The 12,254-nt window shown below is 54.2% G+C and overlaps 1 protein-coding gene across 3 annotated transcripts; it reads left to right on the forward strand.

Annotated features, from left to right (window-relative positions):
• The first annotated feature begins 315 nt into the window (after positions 1–315).
• SFXN3 (sideroflexin 3) lies at positions 316–7,033 on the forward strand. Of its 3 annotated transcripts, none has more exons than XR_006960930.1 (11): positions 316–375; positions 1,617–1,780; positions 2,678–2,848; positions 3,200–3,298; positions 3,670–3,745; positions 3,912–3,997; positions 4,259–4,386; positions 4,566–4,615; positions 5,022–5,190; positions 5,411–5,460; positions 5,941–5,982. XR_006960930.1 is itself a non-coding variant. In XM_047073326.1 (11 exons), exons 2-11 carry the CDS (start codon positions 1,620–1,622, stop codon positions 6,350–6,352), a joined length of 966 nt encoding a protein of 321 aa, XP_046929282.1. In that variant the 5' UTR covers positions 316–375; positions 1,617–1,619; the 3' UTR covers positions 6,353–7,033. The 3 variants fall into 3 exon arrangements, 2 of the variants coding, with proteins under 2 accessions (XP_046929282.1, XP_046929283.1); XM_047073326.1 differs by lacking the exon at positions 5,022–5,190 and adding an exon at positions 6,256–7,033 and having other exon boundaries at positions 5,941–5,988; XM_047073327.1 differs by lacking the exons at positions 5,411–5,460; positions 5,941–5,982 and having other exon boundaries at positions 5,022–5,366.
• Positions 7,034–12,254: the final 5,221 nt, after the last annotated feature.

A 12,254-nucleotide genomic window follows, 5' to 3' on the forward strand; every position in this document is an offset into this window, starting at 1 on the left:
GTGCCTCCCGAGGCCAGTCAGGGGACTGCAAGCAAAGGGGGCAGCGCCCACGGCTCCTCCCCTCCTCTCTAGGCCTGGGGACGGGCCAGAACCTATTCCCCGAGCCCTGATTGGCTTTGGGAGGCGGCGTAGAGCCAGCTCCCTGCAGCCGGGGCTGGGGGCGTCGCCCCAAATGGCACCCACCGCCCCCAGTCTCTGCCAATCCCTGGGCACGCCCGGCGGACGCGCGGGGGGTTGCCCCCGCCCCTCCTGCCTGTCAGCGTCACGCGTGACGTTACGCGTGATGGGTTGGGGGGGCGGAGGCAGGGGCGACGCGCCGAGAGAAAGGCGGGTCCGGGAGCTGCAGAGGCCAGAAGCCCAGGAGCTCGGCAAAGTGTGAGTGCTGGCTGTCCGGGGCGGGGTTCGCGGGGTTCAGGGGAGTAGGAGGTTGAGAGCTAAGAGGGAAGGAAGCCTGCCTTGGGTGTGCTCTCTGTCCTACCCGGATTCAGTATCTTCGGTTCTAGGGAGGTGCTTGGGGCACGAGGGGAGGTTGGCTGGTGGGAGTAATGTCAGGGTGGGGCCTTATGTGGTCACACATTCCCGTGTCTGCAGTTGATGGATATGGGGTGTGTGTGTGCGCGCGTATGTGTGAGTGTGCAAGTAACGGTCTTTGTGGGCTAGTGTATGCAGTGCGTGTCCGCCGTTTGTATATCTGTGTAGGGCATGTACGTATCTTTGTATGTGGGTATGTGAGTGTGAGTTTGTGAGAGAGGGGAGGGTGTCTCCTCCAGTGCGGGAGGAAGTGCGGTTGGAGAGGATTAGTCATATTGTAGGATTTTGCCTAACACAGCCAGCCGGCTGCTTCAGGCTTTCCTCTTGGTACTGGGTGGAGAGGGCACTTACTGACTCCTCCTTTCTAGACGTAGGTGGCTTGGGGAGAGGTGGATGGGTGTCTGTGCCAGCCCTGCCCAGCTGGGGAACAAGGAGGGCCTTGGGCCATTCAGTGTGGGTTGAGAAAAATGCCCCTGGAGAGGGGGACTTGTGCATGACTGCGAGCACGCATGCTTGGCTGGCATCAGAGTCCCCTATTTGAGATCTGGAATAGATAAGCCCTGAAGTAGCCAGTGAGCCCTTGTTCTCCTCCAATCAGGGGCTGGGGTGTGGGACGGCTTATGCCATCTTCCCAGACAGCCTTGGGGGTTTGTATCTAGGTCTTAAGGCAGCTGGGCCCTGAAGCTGACCTGAGCATGCGTGTATAACGCATATAATACACACTTTTGTGCACACAGAGCACAAGAGTAGCTGCATAGGATTAGTTGCTGCTGTTGCATCAACCATACACGTGTAAATCCTCACTGATGAAAAGCTGCACAAGGCCAGGGTGCAAAAGAGATCTGTTTTTTCTGGTTCTGTTTTCCCCTGCCCCCTCCTCCAATGGCTGCAGGTCTCTGAGCCAGGGCCTTGCCTGGAAAACAACTCCTCCCCCCAACCCTTGCTTACCTATCTGGAGTCACCTTGAGCACTAGAAGGGGTTGGTGATAGGCCCAGGGACCAGGGCAGAGCCACCAGAGGCTCCTGCAGGTAGAGCTCTTGAACTCCCTCCTTGGAGTCCTCCGATCCTGATCTTTGCTCTGCAGAAAATGGGGGAGTTGCCCTTAGATATCAATATCCAGGAACCTCGCTGGGACCAAAGCACTTTCCTGGGCAGAGCCCGGCACTTCTTCACCGTTACTGACCCCCGAAATCTGCTGCTGTCTGGAGCACAGCTGGAAGCTTCCCGGAACATCGTGCAGAACTACAGGTAGCCCGCTGCCCCGTCCGAATGAGACCCTGGGGTACTCATTCCCTGCCATTAATATGGTACCTTTTGCATCTATCTCCTCAAGTTTGAGAGTGACCTTGTCCCACTCCTTGACCCCCTTACTCCCTAGCTCTATATGTTGGAATCACAGGCAACTATGGCACAGCGCTTGAACCCAGAGAATTTCAGGGTGTTTGGGTTGAGGAGGTGGCATTGGTATTTGTGGGTGGGGGGCTGCTGTATGTTTCGCAACCCTCCACAGGGTCCTGTCCCACTGCTAGGCCCACCCTCTTCAAGGACAGATGGGGCTCAAAGTTGAGTCCCAAGGAGATAGGAGAGCACCCCCTTGTCGCCAAGAGGAAATACCCTTGAGATGCCCCCAGCCATTTTTTTTTAAATTTTTTTTTTAACATTTATTTATTTTTGGGACAGAGAGAGAGCATGAACAGGGGAGGGTCAGAGAGAGAGGGAGACACAGAATCTGAAGCAGGCTCCAGGCTCTGAGCTGTCAGCACCGAGCCCGATGCGGGGCTTGAACTCACAGACCGCGAGATCATGACCTGAGCTGAAGTCGGACGCTTAACCGACTGAGCCACCCAGGCGCCCCGCCCCCAGCCATTTTTGACCCACTGGAAACTACCATTACCCATGACCAGGCATTTAGGCAGAAACAGAAGGGGACCCTTCTTTATGTGGCTAGAAGGAAAATGGAAATAGGAGCCCCTCTGCCCTTCTGGAAGATTTGACTCCCCCAGAGACAAGGAGCTCCTTTATTCTGAGACTCAGGGCCAAAGTTCCTGGTCCTCTGGCCAGACTTTCCCTGAGCTAAGTGGTCAGGGCTGGTGGGGGCAGATCTGCCCCTAGAATTGCCTGTCTGTTCCCTGACATTCTCCGCAGGGCCGGCGTGGTGACGCCAGGGCTCACTGAGGACCAGCTGTGGAGGGCCAAGTATGTGTACGATTCTGCTTTCCATCCGGACACGGGGGAGAAGGTGGTCCTGATTGGCCGTATGTCAGCCCAGGTGCCCATGAACATGACCATCACTGGCTGCATGCTCACCTTCTACAGGCAGGTCCTGCCCCGTGTGTCCCCTCCCTGAGCACTCTGTCCAGGCTAGAGTGTAGCCTGATGACTAGGTGAGGCCAGTTTGGGCAGAAAATAGTGGGTGAATGAGAGCTTGTGTTAGAATCCCTCACATTCCTCAGAACTCAGCCCCAGGGCTCCTCCCACCCCAGAGACAAGTATATGTGGTCGTGTCAGTGGGGAGGGTCGTGCAGAGGTCACCGAAGCAAGTTCTAGGGTCATCAGCTGGGTCCCTCCTGAGGGTTTGGGAATAACCTTTAGGGTTTCTTTATTAGGGTTTGAGGATAAGGGACACTGTAGTAGCAGGAGCAGCAGTAAGTGTCTCTGTTCCCTCAGGAAGACCCCGACCGTGGTGTTCTGGCAGTGGGTGAATCAGTCCTTCAATGCTGTTGTTAATTACTCCAATCGCAGCGGCGACGCTCCCATCACTGTGGGGTGAGAGCTCATCCCCTCACCGGGACTCCCCCCCCCACTCTCTCCCTGCCCTGGCCTCCCCAGGCCTACCATTGCTCCCTCTTGTCTGCTCCTGTTCCTGAGTGCTTCTGCAGCCAGTGACTCAACTCCCTCCCCTCAGCCCGCCCCTCTCCCCACTCTCCTGGCCTGAGGGCTTGGGGTCCTCTTGCCTGTGCTAAGGGAGGCCCTGTCCGAGGGATTGGAGCTTCCAGGCAAGTCTATGCTGTAGCAGGGGAGGAATTTCTCTGCCCGTCACGCCTCACGTATTGAGGATTTTGACGTGTCCCTGAAGGAAAGAACCACACGCTGGACTGTTCACCTCCAACCTTGTGTCCTGCCTCTTCCACCCACAGGCAGCTGGGAACAGCTTATGTGAGTGCCACCACTGGGGCCGTGGCCACAGCCCTGGGACTCAAATCCCTCACCAAGGTAAATGCCCCCCCCCATTGTACTGCCCCCTCACTTACCCTTTATCTGTCTCCCTCTTCCCCATCGCTCGTCCACACCAACCTACAGGCTCCCCACATCCCTCCCCAGAGTTCCTTGCCACTCCATGGCCCTTAGGGCCACTAAACGGTATATTTCCTCCCCCCAGCACCTGCCCCCCCTGGTGGGCAGATTTGTCCCCTTTGCAGCTGTGGCAGCTGCCAACTGCATCAACATCCCCCTGATGAGGCAGAGGTGAGTGGCTCCGGCTCCCGGCATGCAGGCCCAGCGTGCAGGCAGGCACACCATCCCGCCGTGCCGACTGGCCCATGGTGGGGACCGTCCTCTCCCTCTCCAAACAGAAGCTTCTGGGCACAGTCTCAGTCTGACTCTGGGATCCTAGAATGATATCTGAATCTGTGATATCTGACGGGACTCCAGGGAATAGCTGCCCGTGAGGGCAGTGCAGGTAGGATGTGGGCCTGTGATCCGACCCCCACCCCCTTCCCTTTTCAGGGAACTGCAGGTGGGCATCCCAGTGACTGATGAGGAAGGTCAGAGACTTGGCCACTCAGTGGCCGCTGCCAAGCAGGGAATCTTCCAGGTGGTGATATCGAGAATCTGCATGGCCATTCCTGCCATGGGTGAGGCAGGGGTGCCTGGGTGGGGCACGGGAGGCTCTAAGAGAACGGGTGCATTCTCCAGGGGTTTTGAGCACTCCCAGGGGAGTGGGAAGAGTTGTGAAGGGGATCCACCCCTCCTCACGATTCTGACTTTCATTCCACTAACTCTTACCTCCTCTTCTGCCCTGCTCTCCCTGCAGCCATCCCCCCGGTGATCATGGACACTCTGGAGAAGAAAGACTTCCTAAAGGTAGGCCACACCCACCTTTCCCACCCTGGAAGAGGTGACGGCTGGGAGCAGAAGTGACCAGTCCCCAACCCTCTTTCCAGCTTGGCCCAGGAGTCTGAGACTTGCTCCCTGTTGGCCCCACCCCTGGGCTGCCCCCTCCACCTTCATTCATTCATTCAGCAGGAAGGAAGTGGGCTGGGGTGAAGGAAATGGTTTCTGTCCTGAAGAGAGCTGATATCACTCCAGAGGCCTCTTGACACACACGGGGATGGACCACCACCATCACACTGGCCACTATATTCATGCTGTCACCTACCGACAACAATGAGACACACAGGCTCACACACGCACGAACAGAACAGAGAAGGCACAGGACTACAAGCTCATTTATTGAATCATTTATTCACCAATTTATCTTGAGCACCAGCTGTGCCCACTGGAGGAACCGAACGCTGGTCCCTGTGGCTGGAGTGAATGGAGAAGGGCGTGCAGAACAGGAAAGGGACAGATTCATGCATGCTACTGGGACGGGAGCGGAGTGTTAGAGGAGGCTTCCTGAAGAAAGCAGCTCCTGGAGGAAGTGCGGAACCAATCCTGTGAGGGGAGAGTGGGTGAAGGGACACTAGGGAGGGTGTCGCAAGTAGGCGTGGCTGGACTGGAGGCTGGTGATTTGGAAATTCCAAGCCTGTTATGGTCTTGGGAGAAAGAAAAGACTCAAAGGCAGGGTTGATGGGATAAAGCTGTGGTAGGGGAAATGCGGTGGGGGCTAGGGGAGGAGGGGACACAAGCCATCCCGTTGCCTCTGTCTCCCTACAGCGTCGCCCCTGGCTGGGAGCGCCCCTGCAGGTGGGACTGGTGGGCTTCTGGTAAGTGTGTGGAGACTTAGCTAGGGTGTGTGGGAGTGCCCTTTCCCTGGTGAATGTGGGTGGGTATTTGCTGATTTTAAGACGTTTATGTACATCATTCATTCATCCATTCAGCTGGTAGGGCTCTTAGACACTTGTAGGGCATGTTGTGTGTGTTAGCAGGTGATTGCCACCCTTGAAGGTCAACAGTCTACTTTAAGACATTCTAGTCTTTGTGTACAAGAGGAAAGCATGGAAATATACCTTTTGGTATCATCCAGGAGTTTCATGCACGTTTAGTTTCTGATTCAGGCACTCACTGGCTGTGGACCTCTGGGTCATTGCCCTGGAGGCTCTTTCCTTAGCCAGAACCTGATGTCAGCCTTGGCCTTAATCAATCTCTACCCCTAGGGGCTGTCTCCAGGCATGGGGTGGGATGCAGGGAGGCAACAACCGTAGGTCAAAACTTCACAAACCTTCCCAACACTCTTCTCCCCCCAGCCTGGTATTTGCCACCCCCTTGTGCTGTGCCCTCTTCCCCCAGAGAAGGTAAGTGCTGCCCCCGGGCTTGGTTGGGGGCTCTGAATAGGTCTCCGCATCTCTGGAACCCACTGACCTTAGGGTCCTTTAGTGTGTTCCAGGAGGAGGCTTGGCAGGCACTAGACTTATTCTGGGGGTGGGGACTTGATGGTGAGCTGGGCCTTCTGGCAGTTGAAGGAGACTGTCCAGCCTGGGAGGAGGAGAGGTGGTGAGCCCTTAGGCTGATGCAGGTTGGGTTGAGGGGATCCTCAGCCTGCCTGTGCTGTTCTGTTGCAGCTCCTTACATGTGAGCAGGCTGGAGCCAGAGCTGAGAGCTCGGGTCCGTGAGCAAAACCCCAGCATCGAAGTGGTTTACTACAACAAGGGGCTTTGAGGGAGGGTCAGCCCCTGGACCCCTCCCTCACCCCCTTGGGCTGCTGCTTTGGTGGAGCCTTGCCATCCCTGCCACTTGCCCCTCTTCCTGGTACTGGGCGGGGGCTTGGTGGGGGAGCAGCCATTGAGACCAGCAATCCATAGGCTGAGAGGTGCCCCCGTTAAGCCTTTTTCTCTCCTCTCTGGTTTCAAAGAGCAGGGCCACATAATCCCTTTCTCCTGTGCTCCTATGTTTATGTATGTACATACATGATACGTGTGTACGTGTGTGTGTACATGCTGTCTAGGATGTCCTGATAATCTGGCTTCTCCTCTCGGCCTCTTGCCACCTGTCAGCCAGCCAGGCTACAGGACTTCCCTGCCTAAACAGTTCCACTGGCCAAGTCATTTCTGACAGCACCTCGAGGGCCCCTTCTGGACACAGGAGTAGCCAGGATCTCTGAACAGAGACTGAGGGATACTAGCAGGCCAAACGGGCCCGACTCCTTCCGACTTTTGCTTCCTGGCTCCCAGGAACTGGGCTGGCAGAGAAAGACATATCAGGGTAAGGGAGACGGGGAGTTTGTGCACCCCCCACATCCTGAAAGAGCTCATTTCCTCTCCTCTCCTCTGTCAGAACAAAGGGGTGGCATCCTGTACCACTCTCGCCATCCTCCCATCGCCCCCACACTGCAGTGTGGACATCTTTTTTTTTTTTTTTTCAATGTTTTTATTTTTTTTATTTTTTTTATTTTTGGGACAGAGAGAGACAGAGCATGAACGGGGGAGGGGCAGAGAGAGAGGGAGACACAGAATTGGAAACAGGCTCCAGGCTCTGAGCCATCAGCCCAGAGCCTGACGCGGGGCTCGAACTCGCGGACCGCGAGATCGTGACCTGGCTGAAGTCGGACGCTTAACCGACTGCGCCACCCAGGCGCCCCAACATCTTTAGGTACATTCTTAGGAGTTCTTGGTCTGCTCTGACATCATAAACTCAAATCTACACCGATAGTCCCAACCCAAACCAAAAAGCCATGGAGCAAGCATTCCCCCTTTAAGAGCTCCCAGCACCCCCTCTTGCAGAGGGACACAGCTGTGGGAATGGTGCTTAACCTCAGATACCACAGGTATCTGAGTGGAGACAACTAGCACACCCTCAAGGGCAACTAGGCCCTGAGTGTACAATCTTAAGACAGGAAGTTCTGTGTTCTCTTGACTCTTGTTAGACATTCAGCAGAACCCTGACCTTAGCTCCTCTTTTTTGAGGCTTGGCCCTGCTCCTACCTCCACTCCCACCCCCATCTCCCAAGAGGAAGAAGGGCCCAGGCATCCATAGCTGGTCCAAAGGGCAGGTAGGCTTGGGAATGGAAGGTATGGTGTTACACTCACAGGATACAGAGCTTGACCTTGACTCCAACTCCCGTGAGCTCTAGCTGAAGCAGTGGGTGGTGCGGACGAAGGCCCCAGTGGGATCCTCTAAGAGCATTTTTGTGCTCCCCCAACTATCTGCTACCAGTGACTAAAACTATGATGCCATTGTTACTCAATAAACTAGAAACCAATCTACTTCTTGATCTTCACTTGATTCTGTGTCCTGAGTGCTCAGGAAGAACCAGTCTCCTGCCTTCGGCCTTCCCTCCCCCACAAAATCTAGGTTCTAGCTCTTCCCTCCCTTCTGTATGGAACCTCAGCCCCCAGCAGAGGGCACTCTGAGATTAGAAAATCAGTCCTCCATCAGCACCCAGAGTGCTAACTAAGGGGATGTAGATGCCTTCTATTCCCTTTGCAGATAGAGTCCTGGCTTCATTTCCTTCTTGGCTAGGAAGGCTGATCCCACCTACCTACCAGCTCAGGCTCTGGGTTTCTTGGTTCCCTTCAGGCATTTGGCATGGGTTGGTGGGCCTCTGGTTCCCAGGGAAGCCTCTGGAGAGAGGAAGGCTAGGGACTGTCCAGCTCCATCAGACAGAAGTTAGGGCACCAGCACACCCTCCATACCCCTCCATGCCCCCACCAGCACAGCACAGGAACAAGCCTGGCAGGGACCATTTGCTAGTTAGCACCCCTCCCCCCCCATCAGGACCCTCCACTCCCTCCTTGTGTAACCCTTTCCCCCCGCCCTGGGAGAAATGAGGCCAAAAGTTCATGCCTCTGAACAGATGGTGAGAGCTACTATTAAACAGTTTATAGTTAGTTGCCTCTCTTACCCCAAGTCTTGGCTTTGGAAGATTCAAAAGAATAAACATGTATGAATCTATGATAAAATCCATTGCCTACTCCCTGCAGGACATACCCCTCATCTCCCCTTTTTCAGCTCCAAGCTCTCACACTAGGTGGTGGGAGACAATCTTTGGGACTGTATGGTCCCACAACAACCTGAAGTGAACCTGGTACCTTGGCCTGGACTCTCTCACTCCTCTTGGGAAATGGAAGTTTCCTAGTATGGGCAGTGGGGGTGATACCAGCTACCGCTCATTGAGCCGTACGTGCAGTGCTGGCCCAAGTGCTTTAAGTCCACCTTTTGATCTTCACAACCCACTGGGGGACCAGACATGTTATGTCCATTCTTAGCAAAAACACAGGATTGAAGACATTTAAAAAGTTGCCCGTGGTTCCACAACTAGGAAGTGGTAGAACCAGGCTTCAAGTCGAGTCGCGTGACTCTGAAGCCACTGGGCTGAGCTTCTTCCTCACCTGCCAGCCACCAGCCAAACTTGAGATCATTCTTCTCGTCTCTCTGACGCTCCAGGGCCTCTCCTCCCTGGGCCCAGTTTGTTTATAGGCCTACAAAACTGATAGGCCCACAAGTGTACTCAGACCTTTTACTAAAGCCCGAGGAGTTTCCAAGCTTGAGAGTTTTACAGCTGAAGGAGCATAAGCAAAGATTTCTCTTCTTGATTAAAGATGGGGCAACATGGGGCACCTGGGTGGCTCAAATTGGTTAAGCGTCCGGCTTCGGCTCATGATCTCCTGGTTCGTGAGACCAAGCTCTGGGTCGGGCTCCGTGCTGACAGCTGAGAGCATGGAGCCGGCTTCAGATTCTGTGTCTTCCTCTCTCTCTTCCCCACCCCCACTCACGCTCTGTCTCTCTTCCAAAAATAAACAAACATTAAAAAAAACTTTTTTTTAAATACAGGGCAACACTTAGATGGGGTGCCTGGCTGGTTCAGTCAGTACAGCATGTGACTCTTGGTCTTGGGGTTGTGAGTTTGAGCCCATGTTGGGCCTAGAGTTTACTTTAAAAAAAATGTTTTTAAATATGGCGTAACATTTCAAAAACCAGTTTCAATTCCATCCTGTTCTGCCAGTCTTGACCGGTGCCTCCTACCAAGTCCAGGGGGCTCTGGGTCAACTCTTGAAACCTCTTTCTGCAGGTACTGCTTTGGTCTTTGGTAACCTCCTTGAAAAGAGGCCTTGCGGGGCGCCTGGGTGGCGCAGTCGGTTAAGCGTCCGACTTCAGCCAGGTCACGATCTCACGGTCCGTGAGTTCGAGCCCCGCGTCAGGCTCTGGGCTGATGGCTCGGAGCCTGGAGCCTGTTTCCGATTCTGTGTCTCCCTCTCTCTCTGCCCCTCCCCCGTTCATGCTCTGTCTCTCTCTGTCCCAAAAATAAATAAACGTTGAAAAAAAAAAAAATTTAAAAAAAAAAAAAAAGAAAAGAGGCCTTGCACTCTTACTGGAAAATCCATGTAAAATAAACCTATTTGGGGAGGGAGGTGCAGGAACCTCTGTTAAACAAAATCATTAAGAACATTTTATAACTTACTGTGTTCTGTAGATAACACTAACCCTATCAGGGAGAGGACTGGCCAAGGCACCAGTGAGGCCAGTTAGGAAGGAATGCTTTCCTGCCATCTTTCCTTCCTAATTCCACACCAGCTTCTCAGAGCAAAAGTTGGCTGTAGGCTAACTTCACAGGCTCTCTAGGGGCAAATCCTAGCCAGGTGCCTTTTCCAAACTGCTTCCACGTACTTGAATTTTCCTGGGAAGTCAGCATTTGGACAGAGGTAGCACTTTTCTCGCTGGAAAATAATCTCCCCCATTCTTGGGCCTCCCTTCTTCCTCCTCATGCGCAGCCAGACTCTGGGAACCTTCTTTGGGAGCCTACATCTGCGTCTTAGGTCTTCCTCTCCAGCCTTTTCCCCCTGGCCTGGTTTCATCTGCTCCAGAACTCCCATCTTGCCCATTATTAAGACCACAACCGTCCCTCTCTCCCAACCCACGTTCTGAGGAGAAAAATGGCTCAGGTCTGGGTTAGGCTGGCCATAGGGAGGGAGCCAAATGGGCATATCCCACGCTTTTTCTTTCTTTCTTTCTTTCTTTCTTTCTTTCTTTCTTTCTTTCTTTCTCTTTCTTTTCTTTCTTTCTTTCTTTCTTTCTCTTTCTTTTCTTTCTTTCTTTCTTTCTTTCTTTCTTTCTTTCTTTCTTTCTTTCTTAATTTAATTTATTTTTTAAATTTACATCCAAGTGAGTTAGCATATAGTGCAACAATGATTTCAGGAGTAGATTTAGCCTGCCCTTTTCTAGGGTCACTGAGGCTGGCATCTCAGGGACAGTGGTTAGGGCCAGCTTCAGCTCTGCTCTGTGGGCGCAGGCCAATCAGACTAGGCTAGTCCCCCCTCCCCCTCGCTCTCCCGCCAACCCCCTTGCGGCGCCCTGCAAGTCACAGCCAAGCCCCTTTCTGTCAGTCAAGCTTGTCAGTCTCAAGCCAGCCCCGCCCTGGGGGGGGGGCTGTCAGTCATAGGTAAGTCACGCCCCCTGGGGAGGCGAAGCCAGTCAGCGCAGAGTCCCGCCCCTCCTCTGGCCCTTGTCAATCAAAGTTAGGCTGGGCTCCACCTCCTTTCTGTTTCCCAGGCAACGGCTTTATCGCCGCTGGCCGGAAATGCAATTGTTCATCCCTACCTGAGCTAGGAACCTACTATCAGGGCCGCTTTCCGGGTGTCCTCGGTCCCGGACCGTTACAGCCGCCAGATCGCCTCCCTCCTTTCCAGTTTCGAAGTTCACGAGCGCCCCAGCGCCCGCCCTTTGACTTCCTGCCCGGAAATCCGCGACGTTTTCGAGGAATCGCGCGATGCCTCTCCTGGGTCCCAAGCCCGGATTTTTCCGCGGCCTACCCGACTATTGGCCCTGCCACTTGCGCTTGCATCCCACAGTTCAGGAAACGTTTACTGAACTGCTAAGAGTGGCTCTATGCTCGGTGCTGGGTAGAAATGGCCTGTTGGGTGAACAGAGTCCTTCCCCATCTGCAGGGACACAGCCTGTGCCCAGCAGTCATTAAGATGTCTCTCCCCCTCCCCTCTACGTCAATCTCCCTGCCTGTTACAGCGATCTCGGTTTTGATGCTGCTGCGGAGGCATTCTTTTGCTAGGAATTGTGGAGGAATCTTGGCCCAGTTGCATCATACCCTCCAAGGGAACTTCCTGGGCAGCTCCCTCCTTTCTTTCTAAATATACACACCTTTTTCCTCATGGGCAGTCCTCCCAACTCAGGCTGCCAGAAGGATAACCGCAGGCCCCAGTTTTGGGCCCCAGCCTCCTCCAGCTTTTTCTTTCCTCCTTCCAATCTGAAACCAGCAAGGTTCTGAAAACTGAATAACAACCCTTAGAGCAGGGGAGGAACCCTGCATAGCTTGGGCTACAAACACAGCCCCTCCCTCCCCAACCCCATACATCCAACAGGGAAGTAAACCCGTCCCCCTTTTTTTTTTCCAATATATTTTTTTAGTGTTCATCTATTTTTGAGACAGAGAGAGACAGAGAGAGACAGCGGGGGAGGGACAGAGAGAGAGGGAGACACAGAATCCCAAGCAGGCTCCAGCCTCTGAGCTGTCAGCACAGAGCCCGACCCAGGGCTCAGACTCACACACTACGAGATCATGACCTGAGCCGAAGTCGGACGCTTAACGGGCTGAGCCACCGAGGCGCCCAAA

This window comes from Lynx rufus, unplaced genomic scaffold (genome assembly GCF_022079265.1).
Source record: "Lynx rufus isolate CCGP_SWC_20201006 ecotype Redwood Valley unplaced genomic scaffold, mLynRuf1.p SCAF_11, whole genome shotgun sequence".
NCBI classification, from domain to species: Eukaryota; Metazoa; Chordata; class Mammalia; order Carnivora; family Felidae; genus Lynx; species Lynx rufus.